Source organism: Caloenas nicobarica, chromosome 15 (assembly GCF_036013445.1).
Source record: "Caloenas nicobarica isolate bCalNic1 chromosome 15, bCalNic1.hap1, whole genome shotgun sequence".
NCBI lineage: Eukaryota > Metazoa > Chordata > Aves > Columbiformes > Columbidae > Caloenas > Caloenas nicobarica.
Window position 1 is genome coordinate 2029790 of NC_088259.1, and position 24097 is coordinate 2053886.

General features: G+C 53.4%; 1 protein-coding gene across 1 annotated transcript; it reads left to right on the plus strand.

The window, feature by feature from the left end:
* The first annotated feature begins 2805 nt into the window (after nucleotides 1-2805).
* On the plus strand, nucleotides 2806-23884 carry GGT7 (gamma-glutamyltransferase 7). The gene is made up of 15 exons (XM_065645785.1): nucleotides 2806-2986; nucleotides 6092-6318; nucleotides 7657-7808; nucleotides 8717-8831; nucleotides 9299-9366; nucleotides 10049-10122; nucleotides 10890-11083; nucleotides 13297-13384; nucleotides 14123-14250; nucleotides 16706-16794; nucleotides 17561-17713; nucleotides 18210-18327; nucleotides 19045-19182; nucleotides 20179-20278; nucleotides 21646-23884. The coding sequence occupies exons 1-15, from the start codon at nucleotides 2806-2808 to the stop codon at nucleotides 21807-21809; spliced, it is 1989 nt and encodes a 662-aa protein (XP_065501857.1). The 3' UTR covers nucleotides 21810-23884.
* The last annotated feature ends 213 nt before the right edge of the window (nucleotides 23885-24097 follow it).

Below are 24097 nucleotides of genomic sequence, written 5' to 3' on the forward strand. Positions count from 1 at the left end.
GATGAAGAAACAGGACTCATACCTCTCAGGTGACTTCCCCAGAGCCAAACAGCCCAGCACTCAACACAGTCTGTCTCCCAAAACAACAGATGGCCAGGATAGATCAGGGCAGAGGGTGGATTTTTCAGATCTGGCAGCCAAACAGCCAAGCACATGTGCCAACCTGAGAGGGAGAGGCCAGTGTCGTTGTGGGGGAAAGCAATTTGTACAAACCTGAAGCATTTAATTTAATGAAATTTAATTTAATGAAATATAACAAGGGAAAATGTAGAGTCTCACATATGGGCAGGAACAACCCCAGGTTCCAGTACAGGTTGGGGAATGACCTGTTGGAGAGCAGTGTCGGGGAAAGGGACCTGGGGGTCCTGGGGACAGCAGGGTGACCATGAGCCAGCACTGGGCCCTTGTGGCCAGGAAGGGCAATGGGACCTGGGGGGGATTAGAAGGGGGGTGGTCAGTAGGTCAGAGAGGTTCTCCTGCCCCTCTACTCTGCCCTGGTGAGACCTCATCTGGAATATTGTGTCCAGTTCTGGCCCCTCAGTTCCAGAAGGACAGGGAACTGCTGGAGAGAGTCCAGCGCAGCCACGAAGATGCTGAAGGGAGTGGAGCATCTCCCGTGTGAGGAAAGGCTGAGGAGCTGGGGCTCTGGAGCTGGCGAAGAGGAGACTGAGGGGTGACCTCATTCATGGGGATCAATATGGAAAGGTGAGTGTCAGGAGGATGGAGCCAGGCTCTTCTTGGTGACAACCAACAGTAAGACAAGGGGTAATGGGTTCAAGCTGGAACACAAGAGGTTCCATTTAAATTTGAGAAGAAACTTCTTCATGGTGAGGGTGCCAGAGCCTGGCCCAGGCTGCCCAGGGAGGTTGTGGAGTCTCCTTCTCTGCAGACATTCCAACCCGCCTGGACATCTTCCTGTGTAACCTCATCTGGGTGTTCCTGCTCCGGCGGGGGGATTGCACTGGATGAGCTTTCGAGGTCCCTTCCAACCCCGACATTCTGTGATTCTGTGATTTTGTTCAGCCGAGAATGAAACAACCTTTCCCACCTTCCAGTTATTTTAGTGGTGTTTTTTAGCTCAATCTCCAAAAAGTGTAGGGGTAAAAAATGAAACGTTTCAGCCAGTTCTATTTCAGAAATGTCCATGCAAACCAGGCCTCCCCTGCTGTACATATTTCAATCGAAATTCCTTGCCAAACGGGAGCTGTTGTTAACCATAGCCCCGGTTTGCCCCAAGCAGGGCTGATTCTGTAGCCTCAGCTGGGGCTCTGTCCTGGCTCTGTGCTGGCCAGTCGAGCTGCCTGGCAGCCTCAGCCTCTCCTTGCACAGGTGCTGGTGGTGCTGGAGCTGGCAGCAGCGATTGCTGCTGGTGCCAGGGCTGAGCCTGGCCAGCTTCACGTGCAAACACCAACGAAAACCTGTGGTGCTGCAGGGAGGTGATCTTCAGCTCTCATCTCCAGGCAGTGACACACAAGAGGTCCACATCGGAAGGCCAAGCTGGCTGAGAGAGAGCACACCCCAGGCTGCTCCGCGGCAGCGTCATGGTGTCTCTCGCTGGTGGTGTCCCCCTGGGTGCCGCTTGTCTCGGTGTCTCTCGCTGGTGGTGTCCCCCTGGGTGCCGCTTGTCTCGGTGTCTCTCGCTGGTGGTGTCCCCTGGGTGCCGCTTGTCTCGGTGTCTCTCGCTGGTGGTGTCCCCCTGGGTGCCGCTTGTCTCGGTGTCCCTTGCTGGTGGTGTCCCCCTGGGTGCCACTTGTCTCAGCGTCTCTCGCTGACGGTGTCCCCTGGGTGCCGCTTGTCTCGGTGTCTCTCACTGGTGGGTGACCCCTGGGTGCTGCTTGTCTCGGTGTCTCTCGCTGGTGGTGTCCCCCTGGGTGCCGCTTGTCTCGGTGTCTCTCGCTGGTGGTGTCCCCTGGGTGCCACTTGTCTCGGTGTCTCTCGCTGGTGGTGTCCCCCTGGGTGCCGCTTGTCTCGGTGTCTCTCGCTGGTGGTGTCCCCTGGGTGCCACTTGTCTCAGCGTCTCTCGCTGGTGGTGTCCCCCTGGGTGCCGCTTGTCTCGGTGTCTCTCGCTGGTGGTGTCCCCTGGGTGCCGCCTGTCTCGGTGTCTCTCACTGGTGGGTGACCCCTGGGTGCCGCTTGTCTCGGTGTCTCTCGCTGGTGGTGTCCCCCTGGGTGCCGCTTGTCTCGGTGTCTCTCGCTGGTGGTGTCCCCCTGGGTGCCGCTTGCCCCTTGCTGCCAAGGCAACAGGTGAAACGGCGGTGTGTGAGCCTCCTTGCTAGAGGCTGGCTTCCATAAGCGATGACACAAGGCACTCGCACGCCCCATGGAAAACTCCTCCAGCCTTCTGGAGGCAGGACCGGGAAATCTCTGATCCCGCTACCCGGGAGGCTCAGCCCGGGAAGCCGGGACCCCTGGCCCGAGGGGGCCGGGGCCGATCCCCCGCACCAGCCATGGGCTCTGCCCCAGCGTGTGGAGGCGGGGGCGAGCTCAGCCCCGCAGAGCTTCACCCGGCTGCAGCCAAACCCGGCCGGGCCGGCCCTTCTGCCCCGCCCCGAGCCCCGCTGCGCCCGACCCCGCCGGCCTCCCCAGCCCCCGGGCCCGGCTGTCCCCTCCAGCGCCCGGGCTGTGGGGCAGCGACCGCAGCCGCAGGGCTGCGCAGCCGGGGCGGCTTTGCTCTGCTGCCCGTGCAGGCCCCGCCGCGGCCTCGGCCGCGCCCCCGGCCCTGAGCTCCCGGCAGCGGCCGCTACCCCGCGCGGCCCCGCCGCGGGGAGGAGCCGAGCGGCCCGGCCCCTTCCGGCAGCGGCGGCGATGGCGGCGCCGGCGGAGGCGGGGGGAGGCCGGCAGCGGGCCCTGGCCGCCGGCTCGCCCGTGGACTACATGAGCATCACCAGCTTCCCGCGGCTGCCCGACGAGGAGGCGGGCGGCGCGGCCGAGAGCGGCCTCCGCGCCCGGAAGGAGGAGGACGCGTTCCTGGGCGAGCAGGACACGGGTGAGCGGCGGCGGCCGAGCCCGCCCGCGGCCCAGCGTGTCCCCGGCCCCGCCGAGCCCCCGCTCCGCCCGCGGCCCCCGGCAGGCCCGGCCCGGGGGTCCCCTCAACCCGCAGCCCCCTCGCCCTCCAGACCGCTGCTCCCCCTCCCCGGCCCCCGCAGGGAGCGGGGCTCGCCGGGCTCCCCCTGGGCCCCAGCCCCTCGTTTACCTTGCGGGGACGTGTCGGGGCCGCGGGCGTGGGGGGAGCGGGAATGCTGGGGGTTCGGCACCGAGCTAGCGATCCCACCCGCCAGGTGGCGGGGGTAATAAAGTCAGGTGGTCCTTTGATCCTTGAGAAAACCCTTTTCTTGTTTCTAATTGATTGCTTCCTTCTCAGTAGTTCAGAGAAACGTTTCTTCTCGCTCATGTCGCGTTTCTCCAGGAACATTGCCCTTCATCCCCGGGGCTGCTTCGTACCCCATGAGCAGGTGTCTGCCCTGCCGACCCCAAAACCCCACGGCCCACGTTTGAGCAGAGCCCTCGTCCTCTGCCCCATCCCGCTGCGACCGCCGGGTGCGGTTCCCATCAGCCGTTCTTGTCCCGTGCCATCCCGCGCTGGTGGGGTGAAGCCGTCGTGTGCGGGTTTGGGAGAGCAGCTCCCCCGAAAGCACGAGGCCTCTTGGCTCGCGCGCAGAGCGCGAGCGGTTTGGAGCAGTTCTGGCCGTGCCGCTGCCCCGCTGGGCACGGGGTCTCCGTCTCCCCGGGGTCTGCGCGGGGGGCGGCTGGAGGAGCTGCTGCTCTCCTGCTGTGTGCAACCTCATGCTCATCTGACACTGCCCGCGTGTTGCAAAATCCAGCTGTTTCTCCGTGCCGCATTATCTGCCGGACCAGCAGGAAGGGAATGAAGATCTTTGGTTTCTACCACCCAGAAGATCTCATTGAAAAGAGTGAGCTCTGTTGTGCTGTCGGTGCTGGGGACAGGCTCCCAAAGGACTGAACGGTCCCACATTGCAGCGCCTGCCAGAGCTTGTGAGCAGCTCCAGTCTCTGCTGTCCCCTCCGCAGCAGCTCCAGAGCTGAGGTGGCCCTGGTTCCCCAAAGCGCTGGTTCCCCTGTGAAGCCATGTCTCCTTCACAGCCCCCACAGAAACCAAGTAGTGTTTGGTGGCTTCTCTTTCAAGCATGGATGTTGGTGGTGGGACAGTCACTTGTGTGTTGGCCTCTCGGGCTGCTTCTTGCCCTCTGTGCTCCTGCCTGACCCCTTCCAGCCCCTTCCATCCCCAAACCATGGTCCTGCTGTCCCCATGCTGCGCCAAGGGTCACAGAGACTAAGTGACTTGCTCAATGCCATGCAGGATGTCTGTGGTGGAGAACGAAGGGATTTCTGTGTGGGTGGGCAAGGCCACCCTGGAGGGCCATGGCCTGACCTCTCCCCTGGTTGCTCCCTAGATGTTCATGTCCCCTTGTGCCGGGCTGGCCTGTCACCAGCGCTATGGGAGCAGAGCAGAGCAATGGTGTCCTGGCGGGGCTGGGTAGAGGAGCCCAGTTCACTCCTCAGTGTTTCCCCACTGGTGGGGCTGGTGCCCCACTGGGGTGGTGCCAGGGGCCGTATGTGACATCGCTCCCCAATGGCATCCCCTGCCAGGGCAGTTATGGCCCCCAGCGGCGACATCCCAGCCCATCACCCCGTCCCAGGTCTCTCCCAGCTCACTCAGACCAGACGCGCCAGGGAGGGGCTCTGTGCATGCTGAGGTGTGGGCTGGGAAAGCTGAGCCTTTCCCAGTCCTACTCCTAAATCACCGCCGCGTAAATGAGATTAAATTCACCCAAAGGGGATTCCCTGGCTGCAGGGGGTTTACTCCTGGTTGCAGCATCACTGAAAAACTGACTCCCTGCCTGGTCCCAGGACAGCTGCACCCAGGAGGTCTTTTTGATGTCATGGCAAGGACAGGGCTGGCAGTCCCCAGGGAGATGCTGCCTGCCAGAGCAGATGGAGTGGAGTGACAGGGGATGCACGATTTCCTGCTCACTCCCTTGTCCCTTACGCCAAACCCAGGAAACGTCCCCTGAGTGGAGGGACAAGCTTCTCATCTTGTCTTTTCCACTCAATGCTTCTCTTCTTCCCACCATGGATGCACAGGGCCCTGCAGCCCCTGCTGTCTCTCAGCAGCCCCTGAAAACGTTCATCCAGGAGCCCTGGCTGATGCCTGAGCTGCGTGTCCCCTGTTGTGCCCGGCAGCGATGGGCATGTCCCCACGGCTGCAGCAGCAGCTCCGCATGCCCGGCAGCGCCCGCACACGGGGAGGGCACGCTCGGCCGGCGTCTGCCCCGCCGCAAAGGAGCTGGCGTGAGCAGAGATTCAAAGCATCTTTCAGAGCAAAAGAGAGACTTTTTCATCCTGCTGAACACTGTTTGCCATCCGGCAGACGCCCAGCAAAACCCTGCCCCACTGCATTTGCCATCTCAGAGCTGGGCATTCGGCGAGCGGCTTGATTTCACAATGGGCCCTGTCAGCCGGAGGAAGCGAGAAATTAAAGCAGAGCCGATCCTGCCGTCAGAGCGGGTGGACGCCCCGAGGCCCTCCGGTTTGCAGGTTTGCTCCTCTCTGTCCCGTTTTGCCTGCTTCTGTAGGGGTATTTCCTGTGCCCAGGCCACACATTTTGCTTCACCTCTACCTTGCTCAGGTGCTCTAGCTCAAGCATAGCTCCCGATAAGGCTGCTGGACTTTTTATTTTAATATCTTAATTTCCTCTTCTTCAGTCCTGATGCATTTCAGAGACCTGTTTGCAAGTCAGTGCTGTGTTAAGAACCCATCCAAACGGAGCAGTAACTGTGGGCCCGTCACTGAAGACTGATGAATGGACTGAAATGGAGCAAAATTCAGGTTTTTTTGCCCTTCTTAATCTCCAGGGAAGTCAGCTTGAGCTGACTAGAGCTAGAGGAAGGGATTGATAAAGCGGCTCAGAGCAGCGTCTGAGCCAGAAATTCTCTATCGAGCTGGAATCAATAGGGAAGGTAATAGCCTTGCTGGAAGGGGTACGGCGTAACGTTAGCGCTGGGTAAACACTGCAATAAGAGCCCCATGTTGCTCAATAACTAACACTTGTTTTCTCCCTGCTGCTCACAAAGACCCAGACTCCTTCCTGAAGTCTGCGCGTCTCCAGCGCCTGCCCTCGTCCTCATCAGAGATGGGCAGCCAGGACGTGTCCCCTCTCCAGGAGACCAGCAAGGACCCTTTTTCTGGAGACTGCAGCTGCCGGCAGGATGGGCTGACTGTCATCATCACCGCCTGCCTGACCTTCGCCATGGGGGTCACGGTGGCCCTGATCATGCAGATCTATTTTGGGGACCCTCAGGTAAGATGAAACAGTGCCTTTGCGGTTGGGCTTTGGCTCCAAAAATAGGAGAAGCTCCCTAACTTTCCACTTTGCCCACAATTTAGTGGGGTAAGTGCTGGTGAGCCCCAGCTGGTGTCAGTGAGACCCTGGGTTCTGAGTCTCTCTCTCTGTGATTCCACCCCAAATTGTCTTGAAAGCTTTTTCCCATGGCTGGGGGTGGTGCTCAGAGAGGCGAGCTGGGCTCTCAGCGCCGGCCCTGTGGTCAGGGCTTGGGTGGCTGTGACCAGCAGGTTTGGGGGTGCTGCCAGGGGGAAACAGGCACCCCCGCTGCTTTGTCTCCAGCTGTGGTTTGAGCCAGATGTGAATGCTTTCAGAAGGCAACCCTTAGTTAAGCAGTAGGCATCTTTCATATATCTCGACTTGAAGAGAGTTCTATGGATCTGCATGTCCTCTGGAAGAATCCATCCAGGACCAAGCAGGGCAACAGCTGAAAACAGAGCTGAACGTCCTGCTGATCTGTCCCACGTTGCAGTGCTAAACTGCTGAGCAAAGGCAGCGTGGCTGTGGGGTTGTACCTTCCTGCAGAACAGCTCCTGCCAGGCGCTGCAGCCCGAGAAGAGCCAAGGGGCAGCCAGCAGTTACCGTCATCTTCTCCACCTGCTGCTCGGAAGGGCAGAGCTGCCTGCAAGTCCACATGAAACAGATTTGCTTTTTTAAATGTTTTGCTCTCTCACTGGCACGCAGAACACAGCCGCTGGGGGTGGAGTGGTTTGGCCCCGCAGCCAGCGGGGGTGCAGCACCGGAGGGAGCCAGTCCTGCCCCCAGCCTGCCTGCGCCCTTCTGTCTCCACAGTTCCCAAAGCCACGCTGGCTCTTGCTGAGATGCAGCAATTTGTAGCATAGGGTTAAAATGAGCCTTTTATAACTTCCTGTGACTGCATTAGTGGTGGCACTGGCACCAGGGCAGGGTGAGAACGAGCCGTGGTGCTGGGGGGATGCTGCATTCTTTGCAGCTGTATTGCTGTTTCCAGTGACCGCATTGTGCAGCACAGGGACAGCACACTGTCACCCGTTGCTCTGGGGTTGTGGAGGACAGGGTGAGACGTGGCCCAGCAGCACAGCACCTCTGCTGTTGAAAGCCAGATGTGCTGATGTTCATGGTTACATGCAGAGCGGCCACTGCTGCCTTGGCGGGCCAAGGGATGTATTACTCCCACCTGCCTTTGGAGGCACCTGAAAATGCAGATCAGCCACAGCCTTGGCAGTGGCCTCAGGCTTCAGGTCCCAAGGAGCTGGGTGAAGATCTGGGTGGCCCCAGCGCTCCTCCCTGGGCACAACTGCTCTCCTCGTCCGGCAGATCTTCCACCGCGGTGCCGTGGTCACGGATGCTGCCCGCTGCACGGCCCTGGGCATAGAGGTGCTCAACAAGCAGGGCTCCTCAGTAGACGCAGCCATCGCCTCAGCCCTCTGCGCAGGAATCGTCAACCCCCACACGTCAGGGATCGGCGGGTAAGCATTGGTCATTCCACCCCGTGATGTTTTCTGTGGTTGTTCTTAAGCAGATGGTTTCCCCATCAGCTGAGACTTGCCTCCTGGTAGCCCGAGTCCCAGCACGTGGTACCGCATCTGTGACATCAGGCGGTGGATGTGTCCACATCTGCACAGGGTCAGGGACCCTTAATGTGCGCCCAGTTGACAGTGAGGGACGGAGACACCCAGGGAGGGAGAAGCTGTGTCTGCCGTAGTGGCTGCCGAGCCCCTGTGCGAGTGTGCTGGGAGCTTGCAACACCCTGGGCTCGGTCCCATCGCTTTCGGAGACTGAGTGCTCCCTTCCGTGAGCTCTGCTCCTGCTGTGGCAGCGGGCTGAGGCTGGAGCCGGGTGTGGGGCAGCAGCCGTGGGAGCACCCGGCGAGAGGTGTCCTCTTCCCAGCCCCGTCCCAGGGTGGCATCCACGTGAGCCTGCTGCTCTCCGGGAGGTCTCGGGAGCGTTGCATAAAACACTGTCACCTGATAGCTTCTCCAGGTTGTGCCACGGGCTGCTGTTGTAAGCAAAAACCCTGTTTTGTTGCAAAACTGCTCAGATTAGAAAGAAAATCCCAGGTAGTCCCAGCCTGACAGTGGAACAGAGCCAGCGGTCCTCTGGCCAGGCTGGCAGGGGCTGCTCCAGCCTCGCTGCAGGCTCAGCACAGGGCTGCCTGTGTCCTGTGCCAGCTCTGGCTTAGTTGTCCTCAACTGCTCTCTGGGGCAGGGCAGCAGCGTTCTGCCAGCCCCAGGTCACTGTGGTGACCTGTGACGATGGCCCTGTCACACTGGGGCCGGCCCCGGCCCTGGTGGCACCCATGCTTTTCGTTTTGGCTTTACGGCAGCAGCTGTTGCAGGGACAGCTGTGCCGCGCTGTGACCCCCGTCTCGCTGCAGGGGCGGGGTGATGCTGGTCCACGACATCCGGAAGAACAGGAGCTGGGTGATCGACTTCCGTGAGGTGGCTCCCCTGGGCATCCCGCTGGAGGGGGACCTGCAGAAGGACACCAAGGTGAGCAGCAGTGTCCCACGGCTGACCCCTCCAGGGCTGCAGCTGGCTGATGTCTCCAGCTCTCCTCTCCCCATAACTCTCTGGCACAGGGACAGGAGGCCTATCCCACCACCAGGGAGATCCTGGACCCTGCAGACATGTGGAGTCCAGGGAAAATGCTTCTTTGGAAGTGTAAAAACACCTGGAGCTTGCAGGGCTGGGGAGTAAAAAGCCACGTCCCTCTGGCAGCAGGGAGCCAGGAGAACAAGGGTCACAGGATGGAGCACAATCCTGCGTTTCTCTGCTGAGTTATTTCTCCTGACCAAGCTGGATTGAGAACAGGATTGAATTTGCCTCTTTCCTTCCAAAACCTCTTATTCCCTAATTCAGTGTGTTGCTCCAGACCTCTTCCCCACTCCTATAGACCATGTGAATGTGACTTGCATCTTCTTGACTTGCAATTCCTTTTTGTCCTTCCTATTGTACAGCCAGGTCTGCTCGTGGGGGTGCCAGGCATGATACAAGGACTGCACCACGCGCACCAGTTACATGGGAGGTAAGAGACGAGGTGGGCACAGGTAAGCTGTCCTTGTGCTGCACAGACTGTGCCCTGGGGTCCCCACAGGGGACCTGGAGCTCACAGGCCCTCGCCATCAGACCATGTTCTCAGCCATCAGTCAAAACCATTAGCTAAGGGATGCTTGGAGGCTTGCATTGAAAAATATGTTCATTTTTCAGTACTTCATTTAACAAAAGAAAATGTTCAGCTTGGTCAGGTTTTCTGCAAAGAAAAATTTTGGCTAACAAGATGGACAATAAATGTTCTTTTAGAAACAGGCACAGAACATTTTGATGCATGTCTGCATTTTCATTCTCTCTTTAGCTGGACCCTAAGAAGTGTGGCTGTCCTTGATGCCCTGTTGGGACAGGGAGGGAGAAATCTGAATGATTTGCTCAGGGCCAGGGCCTGGCTTGAAATTTTACTCCAGAGGTGGCCCTTCCCCTGTCCTTGTGCCGACCTTCCTGTCTGGTGCCCATTATGGAGCATTTGATGATGATCCTGCTAGAAAGAAACGACCCACTGAAAGCTCAGTCCTCCCTTTGGCCCCGCTGGCCCCACAGCCTGGTCTTTCAGGAGCCCCTTGACCACAGAGCCAAGCCCAGCGTGGGCTCCCCAGCACCCTGCCCTGCTGCACCCCTCCAAGGCACGTTTCTCCTTGTCCTTTCTCCTCTGGCAGACTCCCATGGTCCGAGCTGCTGGGTCTTGCGGCTGGTGTCGCCCAGGAGGGGTTTAATGTCACACACGATTTGGGTGAGTACCTGGTGGGGAGCCATTGCATGTGGCATCTGGGGATGTAGATCGTTATTCAAGGGAGATTAGGGCTCTTTGGACCTGGAGGTGATGGTGGTGGGAGCTGAGCAACGGCGTGAGCCACAGACCGCAATGGGAGAGCGTGGTGACAGCAAAGCTGGAGCCCTTTCCCAGGACTGGTCGGGGACAGGTCAGAGCAGCCCACACTGGGCAGCGCCCAGGGCCAGCCGGGGAAGGGCACGGGGTCCTCTGGGTTTCCTTCCCGGCCCTCAGGGATGCACGGCCCAGCCTCCACAGAATCCCAGAATGTCAGGGGTTGGAAGGGACCTCGAAAGCTCATCCAGTGCAATCCCCCCGCCGGAGCAGGAACACCCAGATGAGGTTACACAGAAGGTGTCCAGGCGGGTTGGAATGTCTGCAGAGAAGGAGACTCCACAACCTCCCTGGGCAGCCTGGGCCAGGCTCTGGCACCCTCACCATGAAGAAGTTTCTTCTCATATTTAAGTGGAACCTCCTGTGTTCCAGTTTGCACCTGTTGGCCCCTGTCCTATCACTGGTTGTCACCGAGAAGAGCCTGGCTCCATCTTCCTGACACTCCCTTTCCATATTGATCACCATGAATGAGGTCACCCTTCAGTCTCCCTCGGGTTTTGAAGCAGGGCAAGAGGCAGCAGCAAGTCTCCAACATCCCCATCAGGCGCACAGTGGCTCCGGGTCCCCTGCGCGTTCTTGGCTTTTCTGGATGTCCTTCTCCCTCTCACCCACAGCCAAAGCCATAACTGAACTGAAGGACCTGAACTGCTCGGACAGATTTCGGGAGATCTTCCTGCCGGACGGCCAGCCCTTGCTGCCAGGCACGTTTGTCAGGCGCCTGGACCTCGCGGCTGTCCTGGAGCTGGTGGGGACAGAAGGGGTCTCAGCTTTCTACAGCGGAAACTTGACCCAGGAGATGATCTCGGAGGTGAGTCCCTGTCTCTGCCCCAGACCGCACGGCACAGCCTGGGCTGGGGATACCACTTGCCATGTCACCTGCCCAAGGTGACAATCTGGAGATAAGCCACACCCAAGTGTCAGCACAACAATGGGGACAAATGCATGGAGCCTCCTTTTTCTTTCCTGTCCCTGTCACTGCAGCGGTATAAGTGCCACACAGGTCACTTCCACAGGCTGCAGAAGTGAAACCTCCATTTCCTCTGTAACCAGGACAGACTGGTTTTTTGAAGGCTCATCTCAATTTCAAGACCCCCTCTAGGCTGTGTTGGTATTAGTGGCAACCCCTTTTTCCCCATAACTAAAGGTGCCCCACTGTTCAACACAAATTTTGGTTGTTAATGGGTCTGTAAAATATAGACTCCAGCAAGATGGTTTAAAAATAAAACTGTGAGCCTTGTGAGCAGAGGATCAGGCAGGCTTGGTCCCACTTAGGGTTGCCCTAGTTTAACTCCTGTTGTTAGAGGTGCTCTGGAAAAAATAGCAAAAACAAACAAAGTAATTCTTCTGGTAAAAAACCCCAAACTTATTGCTGTATAGCTGCAGTCAGGGTAGTTGGTGGCACTATTTTTCCCTACCAATACAGTTCAAGTGATGCACCTTCGACATGCTGTCGGTAATCTGGAATGGGCTCATTCAGCTTAAGCCTGAGACATTTGTGAGCTCTGTGTTTGGAAATCTTCTCCTATGGTTCATTTGGGCAACGGCAGAGGTGGAGAACGAGGAACGGGAAAAGTCCCAAGCTTGTGGTGCATCTCCACAGCTAAACCCTGCCTCATCAGCCTGCTCCCCTGGCTGGGCTGCTGCAGGGAAGCACAAGCTCTGTGGAGGGGCAAGGCCCAGAGTTGCAACACCAAAGGCCCTGGCAAGCTCCAGGATCAAGTGCATAATTCCAGCTTTGGTTGCAGAGCAGAGCTGAGTGTTTATTGTTCCAGCAAAGAGAGAGCGTCAATGTGGTGAAACCAAGTAAAGCTCCAGAACACCCCACCCTTTGTTTCCATCCTGTGGTGGGAAGGCACAGGTGCAGAAAAGTTTTCTTCGGCGAACCTGAAATGATGTCAGCAGTGTGTGGGTGACCAGGGCTTCTCTTTCTGTGCCGTCAGGCTCCTCCTGCCCCACTGCCCACCGCTTCTCCGGGGCTTCTGCTGCCTGAGCTGCAGGGAGGCAGCTCGTGGAGCGAGCACAGACCTGCTCACCTCAGCAGAGGTTTCAGCCCGGCCTGTCCTCTGGGACTTTGGGAAGGGGACAGGGATCCCAAGCAGGGGCTCCATCTTATTTTGCAGCTTTGGGGTGGTTTGACATGCTGCCCCCCACAACATGCCCTGCATTAGCTTTTCTGCTCCAGTGATTCATCCGTTTCTGCCAGAGAATTTTTCTTGCCAAGTTAGCTGGCTTGGAAATCAGAGCATGCACAGGTTATTTGTTCTTACCCATTTTGGAATGGAAATCCAGAGGGCTCATGGCAGGAACTCACCCCAGCAGAACCTCTCGCTGGGTTGTGTGGCTTCTCCTGGGTGGAAGGAAAGAGTTGCCCCATGGGCACAGTGCCCCTGTACGCGGGCTGAGAGCACTGCCTGCGTCAGAGCCGGGCAGCAGAGCGCAGTTACCATGATCCCCCCTCATCTCCATCGTGACTCGGCCACAGAAGACCTGCACTGGGAGGGATTACCCATCTTTCATGTGTTCATGAAAATTACCAAGCCCAGCAAAATGTACGTTTAAGAGAGTCTTAAAGAAAAACCAAGGGTACAGCAGACCCACTATCACCTGAAATAACTAAAAATAGAGTGGGAATTGAATGCTAAAGATTTCTAGTGATAGTGACGTGCTACGTCTGTTCTGGATCCATATATATCTTTTATCCTGGTAGTATTCAAATGCTTCCATAACCTTTAACATACTCATCCTTCCTACCCAGGGGAGAGGAGGCTGTGAGGCAGCACCAGTCCCCTTCGTCATGGGGGGGCAGAACGTCTTCAGAGCACCCCTGCGGTGGGTGAGCTTTTTGGTGCTGAGCCAGGCCACCAGGGCCGTGGAAGCACAGGGTGCTGGGGCATCCTGAGGAACCCGGCACTTGGCTCAAGAATCTCGGTTTGTTTGACAACATGATGTGTGTTCACCTGAGGAACACAGAAAGCCTTGACCCGGTGTTCTCAGGGTGCGCTGCTTTGCTGTCCTGCACAGGTCCAGAACTATGGAGGAGTCTTGGTGGAGGAAGACTTCAGCAATTACAGCGTCACAGTGGAGAATCCCATCCACACGGTTTATCGAGGTAAACGCCTGACCCATTGCCATGCAACTCCAGTTAAAATGTGCTCCGCCTGGCAAGGGGTGGTGACGGCATTTAATTGAAGTCAAAGCTGCACTGAGGCACCTGCAGCAAAGTCCACCGGAGAGGTTCCTGCCCTTGCCCGCTGCCACTGGAGCGTTGTCAGCAGTTCAGGGGCTTTTCAGCACTTTGGGCCCGTGTTTTCCTTCATAGTGACTGGTGGTATTTTGATAGTGTTATAATGTAAAGGTGCAACATGATCGCACACTGACGCAATGTCTAGATAGAAGCTGGACTATAGGCCAGCATCTGTGTCTGAAGACAGTTCCCATAGTTGACCTACAAGGGAGAAAAACTTACTTTATGCAAAAAGTTTCCAAAATGTCATTCTCTTCTAGAAATCCTTGTATTTATTCTCCTTATAGCTGTAATGTTGCAAACTCATTTTATCTCCATTCTTCCTTACTGCAGTTTAGAAACCAACTAGCCAACCAACAAGAACTGAATTTCAGATGTAAAAAAAAGTATCCTTATTTGGGCTTCCTTCATTCATCATAAAGAAAAAGAAAGATACAACAGGAATGTTTTAGGAAATCCTTTTCAAATAATGTTGCTTTCTATTATTTCCCCCCAAATCTGGAAAGGTTTCCCTGTCCTCAAGGACACTAGCTTATGGGAAAGTATTATAACTGAACAGTATCTGACAAAAGCAGCTTTATTCCTCTCTTTTTCTCTTCACAGGTCATCTTGTTTTCAGTCCCCCACCTCCACATGCAGGTCCTGCACTGATCACAGCACTGAACATCCTTGAGGGCTTTAACATCACAAGTCAAGTATCCAGGGGGAATGTCTTGCACTGGATGGCAGAGGTAAGAAGAGGTTCAATATTTGGATGAATTTCTTGTGCTGCTAGAGAGTTATTTGTTTATTTATTCCTTGGTTGTGCAAAAATGTTGGTAGGTAATTCCGAGAGGAGAATGAGCAAATAGACCGCTAAGGTGTAAATCTGAGCTATGCTGCTGCCTCAGGTAGGTGCAGATGCTGGAGCCTCCTGCTCAGCTGAGCTCTTTCTTGCTTAGGCAGAGCTTTTTCAGAAGAAAAAAAATGTGGCTTTTGCCCATTTCTTGTATGCAATCATCTCTTCAGAATGACCCACAACAGCTGAGGGTGATCCCATCTATTTCCTTCACCTCCTTATGCTGCAGTGGCCCTGGTCATAGCAGAGCACTGCTGGGGCACTGCGAGGAGAGGCAGCAAAAACCTGTATGTGGCGATGACAAGGAAAACCGATGCAACACTTTATATTTTTTAAAAATCTTTACATGTAGCCAACCTCCTGATCTCAGTGATCCAGATCATGATTTTCCAGTATTCAGGGCTGTCAGCCCTACCAAAATGTTTCAGCTTCCCAGGAAGCCAAGCAAGTCCTCAGGTTCCTGCTCCATAAGCAGAGTTATGTTCTTAGATGCTTGTCAGTTCCACTGCTGGGTTTTAGGAGTTGGGGATTTTAAGCAAGGGTTCAACCACATCCTTCTAGCAGACAGGACAGTGGGCTCTTGGAAGTCGTTGCCTCTCATGAAAAATGCAACAACTGGAGGTGTTATACGCTGTTAGGCCTGTGCAGAGGCAGAGAAGGTTGATTCACTTAAGTTATTTTTGAGCTCTCTTCAGGAAGCTTTAGATGAATCTGTTTGCTCTGCATTTGCACCAGGCCAAGAGTTCTACCCATTGGTTATCATGTCCCAGCCGAGGAACAGCAACCTCCAGATACAGGGCCGTGACTTCAGAAGGTGTGTAACCCTGATCAGCTGGGATCATGTGGCTGAGAACAGAGCTGAGATTCAGTGCTAGGGCAGCACCAGGTAGTGCAGCCCTGGGACAGCCATGGCCAAGGTGTGGGGTGGACATGGTCTGCGTGTTTCAGTGGAGCTCCTCCCCGACCACCAAGTACATCCTCCGTGTGGTGTGGTGGTCAGGAGACTGTTTCATGCAAATGCAACCTTCTCCAGAAGTTAATCGTGTTCTACACTGTACATCAGAAGATAAATTATGACTCTTCTGGATAAGTTGTTGATATGTGGCACCTATCAAAACAGACATCACATCCAGCTACCTACCTGCAGGGCAAAGTACTGTCTTGAAGCTTGAATGAAAATGGCATGACCTGCAAGCTGAAAGTCTGGTGCGTTTCTGCTAGGCACAAACTGGCTTGATGGACAAGCACGTTTCTCCTTGTGGCTTTCTCTGGTTACGCACGACTGGATAAACTGTGTCTTTTGAAATGGCATCTTCTGTCCCCATTTTTAACGGACTGGCTTAGGCAGGATTCTGCATGTATGAGAAACCAGATCCCTTCCTCTTTTTAAACCATCGTTCCCTTAAGTGTGCTGGGACTAACACTTTCTGTTCAAGCACTTTGGATGACTTGCAACTAGGAACATGGGTAGCAGCTGGTGAGCGGAATAGCTCGTTTCTCCTCAGCTGTGGTGCCGGGCCAGTGGAGCTGCTGTCCGGAGGCAACGGTGAGCCCAGGACTCACTGTCCCACTGGGATTCAGTGTAATCTCCACTCAGGAATGGAAACAGAAAGTGAGCGGCATCCTGGTGACCCCGTCTGCCAGCTGGCAGTGCAGCTGAACCACAGAGCTGGGTCAAACCAGCTGGTCAGCACCTGCCAGGGGTGTTCCACCATGTTCAAACAGTGCTGGAGACACTCAGCTCCCCCACACACAGTTTGCCATGACAAAATGATGCCCTTTTGGTCCCCATACCCACATGTGGCAGCCCCTTGCATGAGGTATTTCCAGGACGAGGCTTTTAGACAGTTTTCTTCCTAGCCTTTAGCCAACATGCCAGGAGACCAGATACCTCTTCCTCTTTGGAGTATGAAAAGTTGTATTTCCAGAACCACTTAAGTGTTTCTCTCTCTCTCTTTCTCTCTCTCTCTCTCTCTCTCTTTCTCTCTTTCTCTCTTTCTCTCTTTCTCTCTTTCTCTCTTTCTCTCTTTCTCTCTTTCTCTCTTTCTCTCTTTCTCTCTTTCTCTCTTTCTCTCTTTCTCTCTTTCTCTCTTTCTCTCTTTCTCTCTTTCTCTCTTTCTCTCTCTCTCTCTCTCTCTCTCTTTCTCTCTCTCTCTTCTCTCTTTCTCTCTCTTTCTTTCTCTCTCTCTCTTTCTCTCTTTCTCTCTTTCTCTCTCTCTCTCTTTCTCTCTTTCTCTCTCTCTCTCTCTCTCTCTCTTTCTCTCTCTTTCTCTCTTTCTCTCTTTCTCTCTTTCTCTCTTTCTCTCTTTCTCTCTTTCTCTCTTTCTCTCTTTCTCTGTTCAATTTAGACATTAAAAATAGCCCTGAGTCTAGCTAGTAACCTGGGAGACCCATCTGATGAAGTGTCCGTCACTCACGCTGCAGAAGACATGGTGAGGTAGGTCTGAGGCTGACAGGTAAGGTGACAGTTGCAAGGCTTGTGGTTTGGATATCATTCCTGGATTTGCCCTTTTCAGTGCCCAGGGAAACCTGAGGGTTTTGTGCCTCTGTCCTATTGAGGACACTTCAGTGTCCTCCTGGGGCCCATTCTTCCACAAGGATCACAGCTGATACCAGGGGGCTCTGGGGATGGGTCACGGGATGTCCTCACGTGGAGGCTTCCTGGAGCCAGCTTCATCTTCGGGATTCCTCCTACTTTTTCAACCCTCTAAATATTCCTTCTCAGCAGGTCAGATAAACAGCCATCCACATGGTCATGACCACACACGCACGTTTCTGGCTCTCCCTCCCCCAGCCTGGGGCTCGGTGCCTTTGCAGGACACCCAGACGTGCGGGAGAGGCCAGGCCCGGCGTTTCAGCCCAGCCAGGTTTAGCTGTGGCTGGTGGCCCCGGGCTGCCCCTCGCTTGCCCTCCTGCTGGAGGACTGGCCCTCAGGCAGGTGGTGCCAGCCTGGCTCCACGCGGCTGAGTTCAGCACAGCAGACAGAGCCCGGGAGCTCCGCGGCATTGCCGCTCTGCGCGGGCTGAGCCATCTTGTCTCCTTCCATCGGGGGGGCCGGAGGAGCTCCCTGTCCTCAGCGCCAGCCCCGTTTCAGGGGCACGCTGCCAGTGGCCATGTAGATGTGCTCCCCACAAGAGACCAAGAGATGTTTGGCTTCCTAGGCTCATGGCTTTCTTTCCTCTTTCCCTCCCTCATTGCTGAAGTAAATCAGAAGCTAATTCCCTGCGCCAGCTGATTAATGACTCCCAGTCCTTCTCGTCTGATCTCCATGTGCCTCACTTCTCCGTGGAGAGCGGCCCCGCTGCTAGCCAGGTCCTTGTCATGGGACCCGATGACTTCATTGTTGCGGCTGTAAGGTAAAGGCTTTGCTTCCTCCCTCCGTGATGGACTCAGAGGGTGGGAGCAGGGAGGAGAAGGCAGGTTCACCAGGACGCGATGGGGACCAGAGCTGGAGCAGCTGGGCTGCTCTGTCTCAGTCCTGCAAGAGGAGAAACGGGGAGATGTGTGAGCTGGTGCTGCTCTGCCCTATGCGATCCTACATGTCTGGACTGGCCTGAATCTGCTCCCTGGAGAAGAGGTCATGGCCAAATTTGAGGACTGATTGGGGCATGGAGACAGATCTGTCATGCAGAGGGGAATCCTTAAACACAGGGAGGGACAGAGCTGCTGTCGCCCATGTGGTTCCTGCTCCTAAGTACACGGAGGCTTTCCTCACATCTAACCAGCCCTAAAGAACTACTGACGAGTCCTTATCAAGCCAAGATGGGACAGAAAATTGGAGCTGTGAAAGCCTCGAGGTGTACAAAAATCTCTGGGAGGATTTGCATGAGATTTTTTCATGCTTCTTTTCAGTTCTTTGAATCGTCCCTTTGGCAGTGGAATAATGACACCCTCCGGAGTCCTCCTGAACAGCCAGATGTTGGACTTCTCCTGGCAAAACAAAACAATGAACCACTCCATTCCCAGACCGGTAATGAATGACATGACATTGAGCTGTCTGCACCATTTTTTTCAATTTTATTCTCATCTCCACAACAGGGAGGCTGTGTAATACCATATTAATAACTGAGATGCAACAGCCTGTAGAAAGCTCCTGGTTTTTTATTATACGAGCCACTGAAACAGAGTGAACAGAAGGCTTCATGTGTATCAGTTATTATTATAATGCAGTTTTATCAAACAATACTGCACATCTTAGCTGCCTATTTTCCCTGCAGTCCAGATGCACTTTAAAGCAACCATCCATTTCTCTCGACTTGAATTAAGGACTTACTTTATTAATTGATGCTCTGCAGGTTTAAAATTAAAAGATAGTGGAAAAAAAATCTTCAGGTCTTGGGAAGAAACAATTACAGACCAGTACTGGTGGCTTCCAGTGCTGGGGTGTTGTTTCTTCTTGCCATGTGTTGTAAAACCATCCCAGTTTGCTGGGCTGGTACTTTAGAAGGGGGTGAATGGCTCCATATACCTTCTGTATATATAAGAGAGCCATGGTGTGAAATGGGACAATCCTATTAACATCAGAGAGCATTATCGAAGCAGTGAGGATGTCAGCCTTGTAAAACTACACAAGTGCCATTGCTGGCTGAAGCGTAAAGAGTAAGAAGTTAACCTGCACAACCTGAGCACCGGCAAAGCTTTAGTCACCTTGCTGAAATTCTTTGGTGTGTCTTGTCTTCAACTGCAGCAAAACCTCATTCAGCCTCGGAAACGGCCCCTGTCTTTCCTGTTGCCCACCATCGTGAGACCGTCCAAGGGGATGTGCGGGACATACCTGTGTCTGGGAGCAAACAACGGGGACAAAGCCTTGAGCAGCATTGTTCAGGTCGGTGCTGCGTCCAGGCACCTGCCCCTCGGAGCCGCTGTTGGGCTCAGCGCTGAGTAGGGTCCCCCCCGTAGCGCAGACTTTCCCTTCCTAACATCCCAGGCTGTGTTGGAACTGGTGGCCACAGGATCACCAGTTCAGTCTTTGATGTCACCAGCTCCACACATTTGGGTTTTCAAATCTCTCACAGCTACCGATTTACTTCTCTTGTACCTTTCCTGGTTGCACCACTCACAATTGTAGAGGAAAAGCATCTTGGCAAAATCTGTAATGGTTTTGTGTCTTTCTAAAACCTGTTCAAAGCTTGTCATAAGGATCATTAGGGAAAAAAGGAGCATTTTGTATTCAGAGAATTGCAGGAGACTGGCAGCCCTTTAGCCCTTTTCCCTATGAAACGCTCCTTTTAGTGCATTCCCAAATGAATTCCTCCCTGCTCATCATGTGCTAGAAACTGGGCAGCTCCTCCTGATTTATGATTTATGATAATGAGGAGAAGTACTTGTGTATAGCGTGATTTCATGCTCAACAGCAATGGATTGCTAAAAAGAAAGGCACAACTGAAGCTGGCTCCCATTTTCCTTACCTTTTGGAAGGCATTATTCAGAGCAAAACTAAAGCCAACCATTGCTTCCTAATGCTTTGTTTGGAGAAGTCATGTGCTGAGCTTTTGGCTGTAACAAACACGTATTTAGAGATTGCATCACGTTCCAGACACACAAATCTCCTAAGTTAGCAGGAACTATGTGAGAAGAAGTCCAGGCAACCCTGAGAAGGTACTGCTTTTGCACCAACAGCATACAGGCTGTATTTCAAGGGTCTCTTTGTGTGTGTGAAACCCTGCATTAGTTCATGCTGTTTGGTAAATGGTTCAGAATCTCCTTTGCCTGCTGCATCTGCAAATGTTGAAGCCACCAATTAGAGGGGTGCTCGAGGAGCTGGCTTCTCCTATTCTCTTTACTTTTAAAAAATTATTGAAGATCTTTTATTCTCTTGCAGGTTTTGGTAAATGTGTTAACATTTAACAAGAATCTGAGTGAAAGTTTGTCACTTGGTCGACTTCACCCGCAGCTTCAGTCCGACACTTTGCAGGTTGACAGTGAGTATGGACACTGGGTGTTGTTCAGCCAACAAATCCAGTGTGTTTAGAAAAGGAGATGGATTTTCCTAGCGCGCTGCTGTGGGCGTGCGACAGCCCAGCACACAGCTCACCGTGTTCTAGGGTCCCCAGGGGGTGCAGAGGGTTTTGGGGAAGACAAGAAGCAGCAGCCTGGCTTCTGCAGAGCCTGCAGCCCTTGCTGGGCCATGCCCTCTCCCTCTTGTCTTGGGAACGTGCCCTGGCCCCTCCAACACTACCTGTCCAAACTCCCCATCCCTCCCTCTGTCACAGCTCACCTCCTGGTAGCGCTCCTGCTGTCCTTAAAACCTTTTGGCGATCTGATGTTACACCATTGAGGACATCCAGATAAACAAGCGTGCAACCACAGCTTCACCCAGACATGTCCTGGAAGCTACCAGCTCTGCATACACTTTATTACCACTGCCATAAATGACGTTATTTCACTTTCCAGTCCGTGTCCCTTAACTCCACCAGCTGGGGAGAAGACAACGCTTACGGCAAGGCTTGTAGCTTGACAGTGCTGGAAATGCAGCATCCATGCTGACCCTCTGGAGACGGCACTGCCAGCTTTTGTCCTTGTTATTGCAAGTCTTGGTCTAGCTGGTGTTTTTCACAAAGCCCCATACCTTACCAGAGTGAACCACAAGTGAAAGTTGGTTTAAATTTGACACAAAATAGCCAAAGTTTCTAGGATTTCACATGTCAGAGGAAAATGTAAAAACTAGGAAAATCTTGGAAACTAGAATGTAATTAAAACAAATCTAAAACTTCAAAAGGTCATAATTTGTGGGTTTGGACATTTGGCTTCAACAAGAAATATGCAATATATCTGCAATGTATAGAGCTTAAATAACGGGGATTTCTGTGTGCCTGCTTGGTTTGTCCAGCTGCATCCCCAGCTTCGTGTCCTCAGGCACTTCCATTCATACAAAAATTAGAAAACATCAAATAAACAAAATAAAGGCAGAAGAGCAAACAACCTAAGGTGGATGGCTGGAAGATTAAGAAATACATGAAGAGGAAGTTGGAAGGCTTATCACAAAGTTTGTCATTTGACAACTTGTTTTACTCTTGTTACTTCTGAGTTGCCTTGCATTTTATTTTCACTCATAACTCTTAATACTGTCATTTGTACCTAAGCTCTTAAGAGCAGGAACAGCCTGGTAAGCAGAATAACTACTCGCAGTGGCAGCGCTGGTCCTGGCGCTGGGCTCGCCCCAGCTGGGACCCCCGGGGGGCTGCAGGCGCTTCCAGCACACTGTACACCCCAGCAGGGTTAGGACAGAGCTTGGCATGAAAGGCAGCAGTGGTTTCAGTTACAAGCTCCTCTTTTAAAATCCCTACAGGTGAGTTTTCTGAAGAAGACATTGAATTTCTCGTAGCCAGGGGCCATCAAGTGGATAAAGTCAAAGTGCTCTCCCTGGTTCACGGGGCCAGGAGAACCAACAGTTTCATCATTGGCCTGAAGGACCCCAGGAGCGCGGATGCTGCCGGAGCCACAGTATCGTAGGACCTGGCAGATGACGTGTTCAGTGAACGAGACTCAGACACTGACGGGTCGCCGTGCATGCTGTGACATGGCCCTTCCCACCCGGGGAGCCCTGCACACACCGCTGATTGACTTTCTGCCTTCCCCACCCAGGACGACACCAGAGGGGTTCGCAGCCCAACATACAGCACTCTCGTCTCGTCTCTTTTATTTTTTCATGATTTGAATGGCAAGCAGCCCAGTCCTTGTTAGAGGAGTGCAGGGAGCACACTTTTTTCTTTTGGCAGAGTCTTGCTAATATTTTTAGTCTTTTCAAAAGCCCAGTTCTAGCCAGCATCTTAATTTTAGTGAGCAGGAACATTAGCAAAGGAAAAAACAGCTGCTGCTGATACTGTCATCTTCATCTCCTTGTCTGTCCCAAGTTCATTCTTTGCCACCTGTGTAAGCCAAGAATTAATAGAGCCTAATGTAGTGTCTGTAGCTGCCTGTATCTGGAATTTCAGGGGGTCCTTTCATGCGCCGTATGGGCCAGCTGATTTTTACCAGGGTGCAGCCTCCTGTGTTAGTTCTTCTTCTCACATCACTACACATCTTGAATTTTTGGAGGAAATATTTTGAATCAAGACACTGCGCAGACTCGCTGGCAGTCTGATTTTGTAACCAGAGCAGTGGTTTTCAACTTCTAACTACTTGTGGACCCCCCAATAGTTTTCTTACAGAGGTTCAGCCTCCTCCATGGTAAGTTTAAGCTTAGTGGCAATGGACTTAATTTTCTTAGATACTTTTTGGAGATAGCATAGCAGTACTTTCCAGATTTATAAAAATCCACAGACTACAGACCGAAAATCACATGGAGAGGGTTTAGGTGGGTTCAGGGCTTTCCTTACACTGCCGTGGCTCTGCCTGCTCTGAAAGCCTGAATCGTGTAATCCCTACAGAGAGGCTTGGGATTTGCTGCCTACTAAATTCACGCCTGTGCTTTTGCTCCCTATTTTGATACTGGCGGCTTCGTTGGAAAAGCCGAAGAGAGTGAGAGAAAAGGTGCAAACCAAACCAAACACTACTGTGATAATTTTCTGTCCACAGTGCATAGTGCAAAATATAAGAATACTTATGCATTTCTTGTCTGAAACAGAGTGAAGAAATAATAACACATCTGACAGCTGCATCACTTCATTCAACCCACATTTGAACATTTCCTTCTCTTTTTACTAGCAAGTTTTACAGACACTTGACACTAAAAATTCTGGAATCTGATCATTTTCTGCAGCTTAAAATGTTATTATTTCCTTCATAGTGCAAACGCATCTATGGCCACTGTACATATTATGTATGTGTCTGCTGATGGTTGTCTCGGTCTTTCATTTGATGGTTACACCTGCCACCCCCACACCTTCCTCCTGAGGGACCCGGTGACACCCACCGGTTTGTATCGCACCTTCGAGCACTCGTTGCCGTTTGACACAGGGAGCGCACGGGTCATTCTGTGGCAGTCGGGGCACTACGGCAGATAATCGGACTAATCGTTCCTGCCACCTGCCAGCTGAGGATCTCAAAGCGCCTGATGTGAAGCCTTGCACGTTGTGCCCAGGAAGCACACAGATGCTTTTATGCTCCGCTGAAGCGCAGCCACCCGTGAGAAGAGCCCAGCGGACAGGAACATTGACGGTATTTTCTGTTACGAATGTGCCAGTGGCCTCAGCTGAGAGAGGGGAGAAGTACAACGTTGTCTTTGGGACATTGTCTTCTGTGCCGCCACGCTGCCTGTAGGGCAAGAAGAAACTTTTTTCACCGTAGGAACGTCAAATTATTTATCTTTCTGTCGTCAGCGCTGGAGTTAGTCACTGCCCAAAGTCAGCGCGTTCCTAAAACTTGATGTGTCTTGGAGCAGACCCCCAGGTTTCACAGGGAGGGGAGGCTGCGGTTCTGTGCGTTGAATCTCACTGGTGGAAATTTGGGGTTTTCTGGTACAGTTCAGCAGGGATTTGTCCCTCGGGCACGGGGGTTTACTGAGCACAGCTGCAAAATAAGAGGTCAAGTCATTGTTGCTTCAGTACTTTGCATGGAATATCACAGAACACTTTGAAAGATAAAATTCCTCCTTATTAAATGGATTTGCCAACTTCTGATGCTGGAAACTGTGTATTCATTTGGGAGTTCAAGACTCTGGTCTTGATTCAGAAGGGCACTTCCACACCTCAAGGTACAATTTCACTGCAATTATTCAGAATCTTAAAATAAAGCATGTTCCTAACGGCTCTGCTGGAAAATGGCCTGTGTCGCCAAAAAAAAAAAAAAAAATTGAAGAT

Coding starts and splice junctions, on each gene's coding strand:
- GGT7 (XM_065645785.1), top strand. CDS start 2,806: ATGGCGGCGCCGGCGGAGGCGGGGGGAGGCCGGCAGCGGGCCCTGGCC. Junction 10,123..10,889: donor TAATGTCACACACGATTTGG/GTGAGTACCTGG, acceptor TCTCACCCACAG/CCAAAGCCATAACTGAACTG. Junction 16,795..17,560: donor GCTGCAGAAGACATGGTGAG/GTAGGTCTGAGG, acceptor TCATTGCTGAAG/TAAATCAGAAGCTAATTCCC.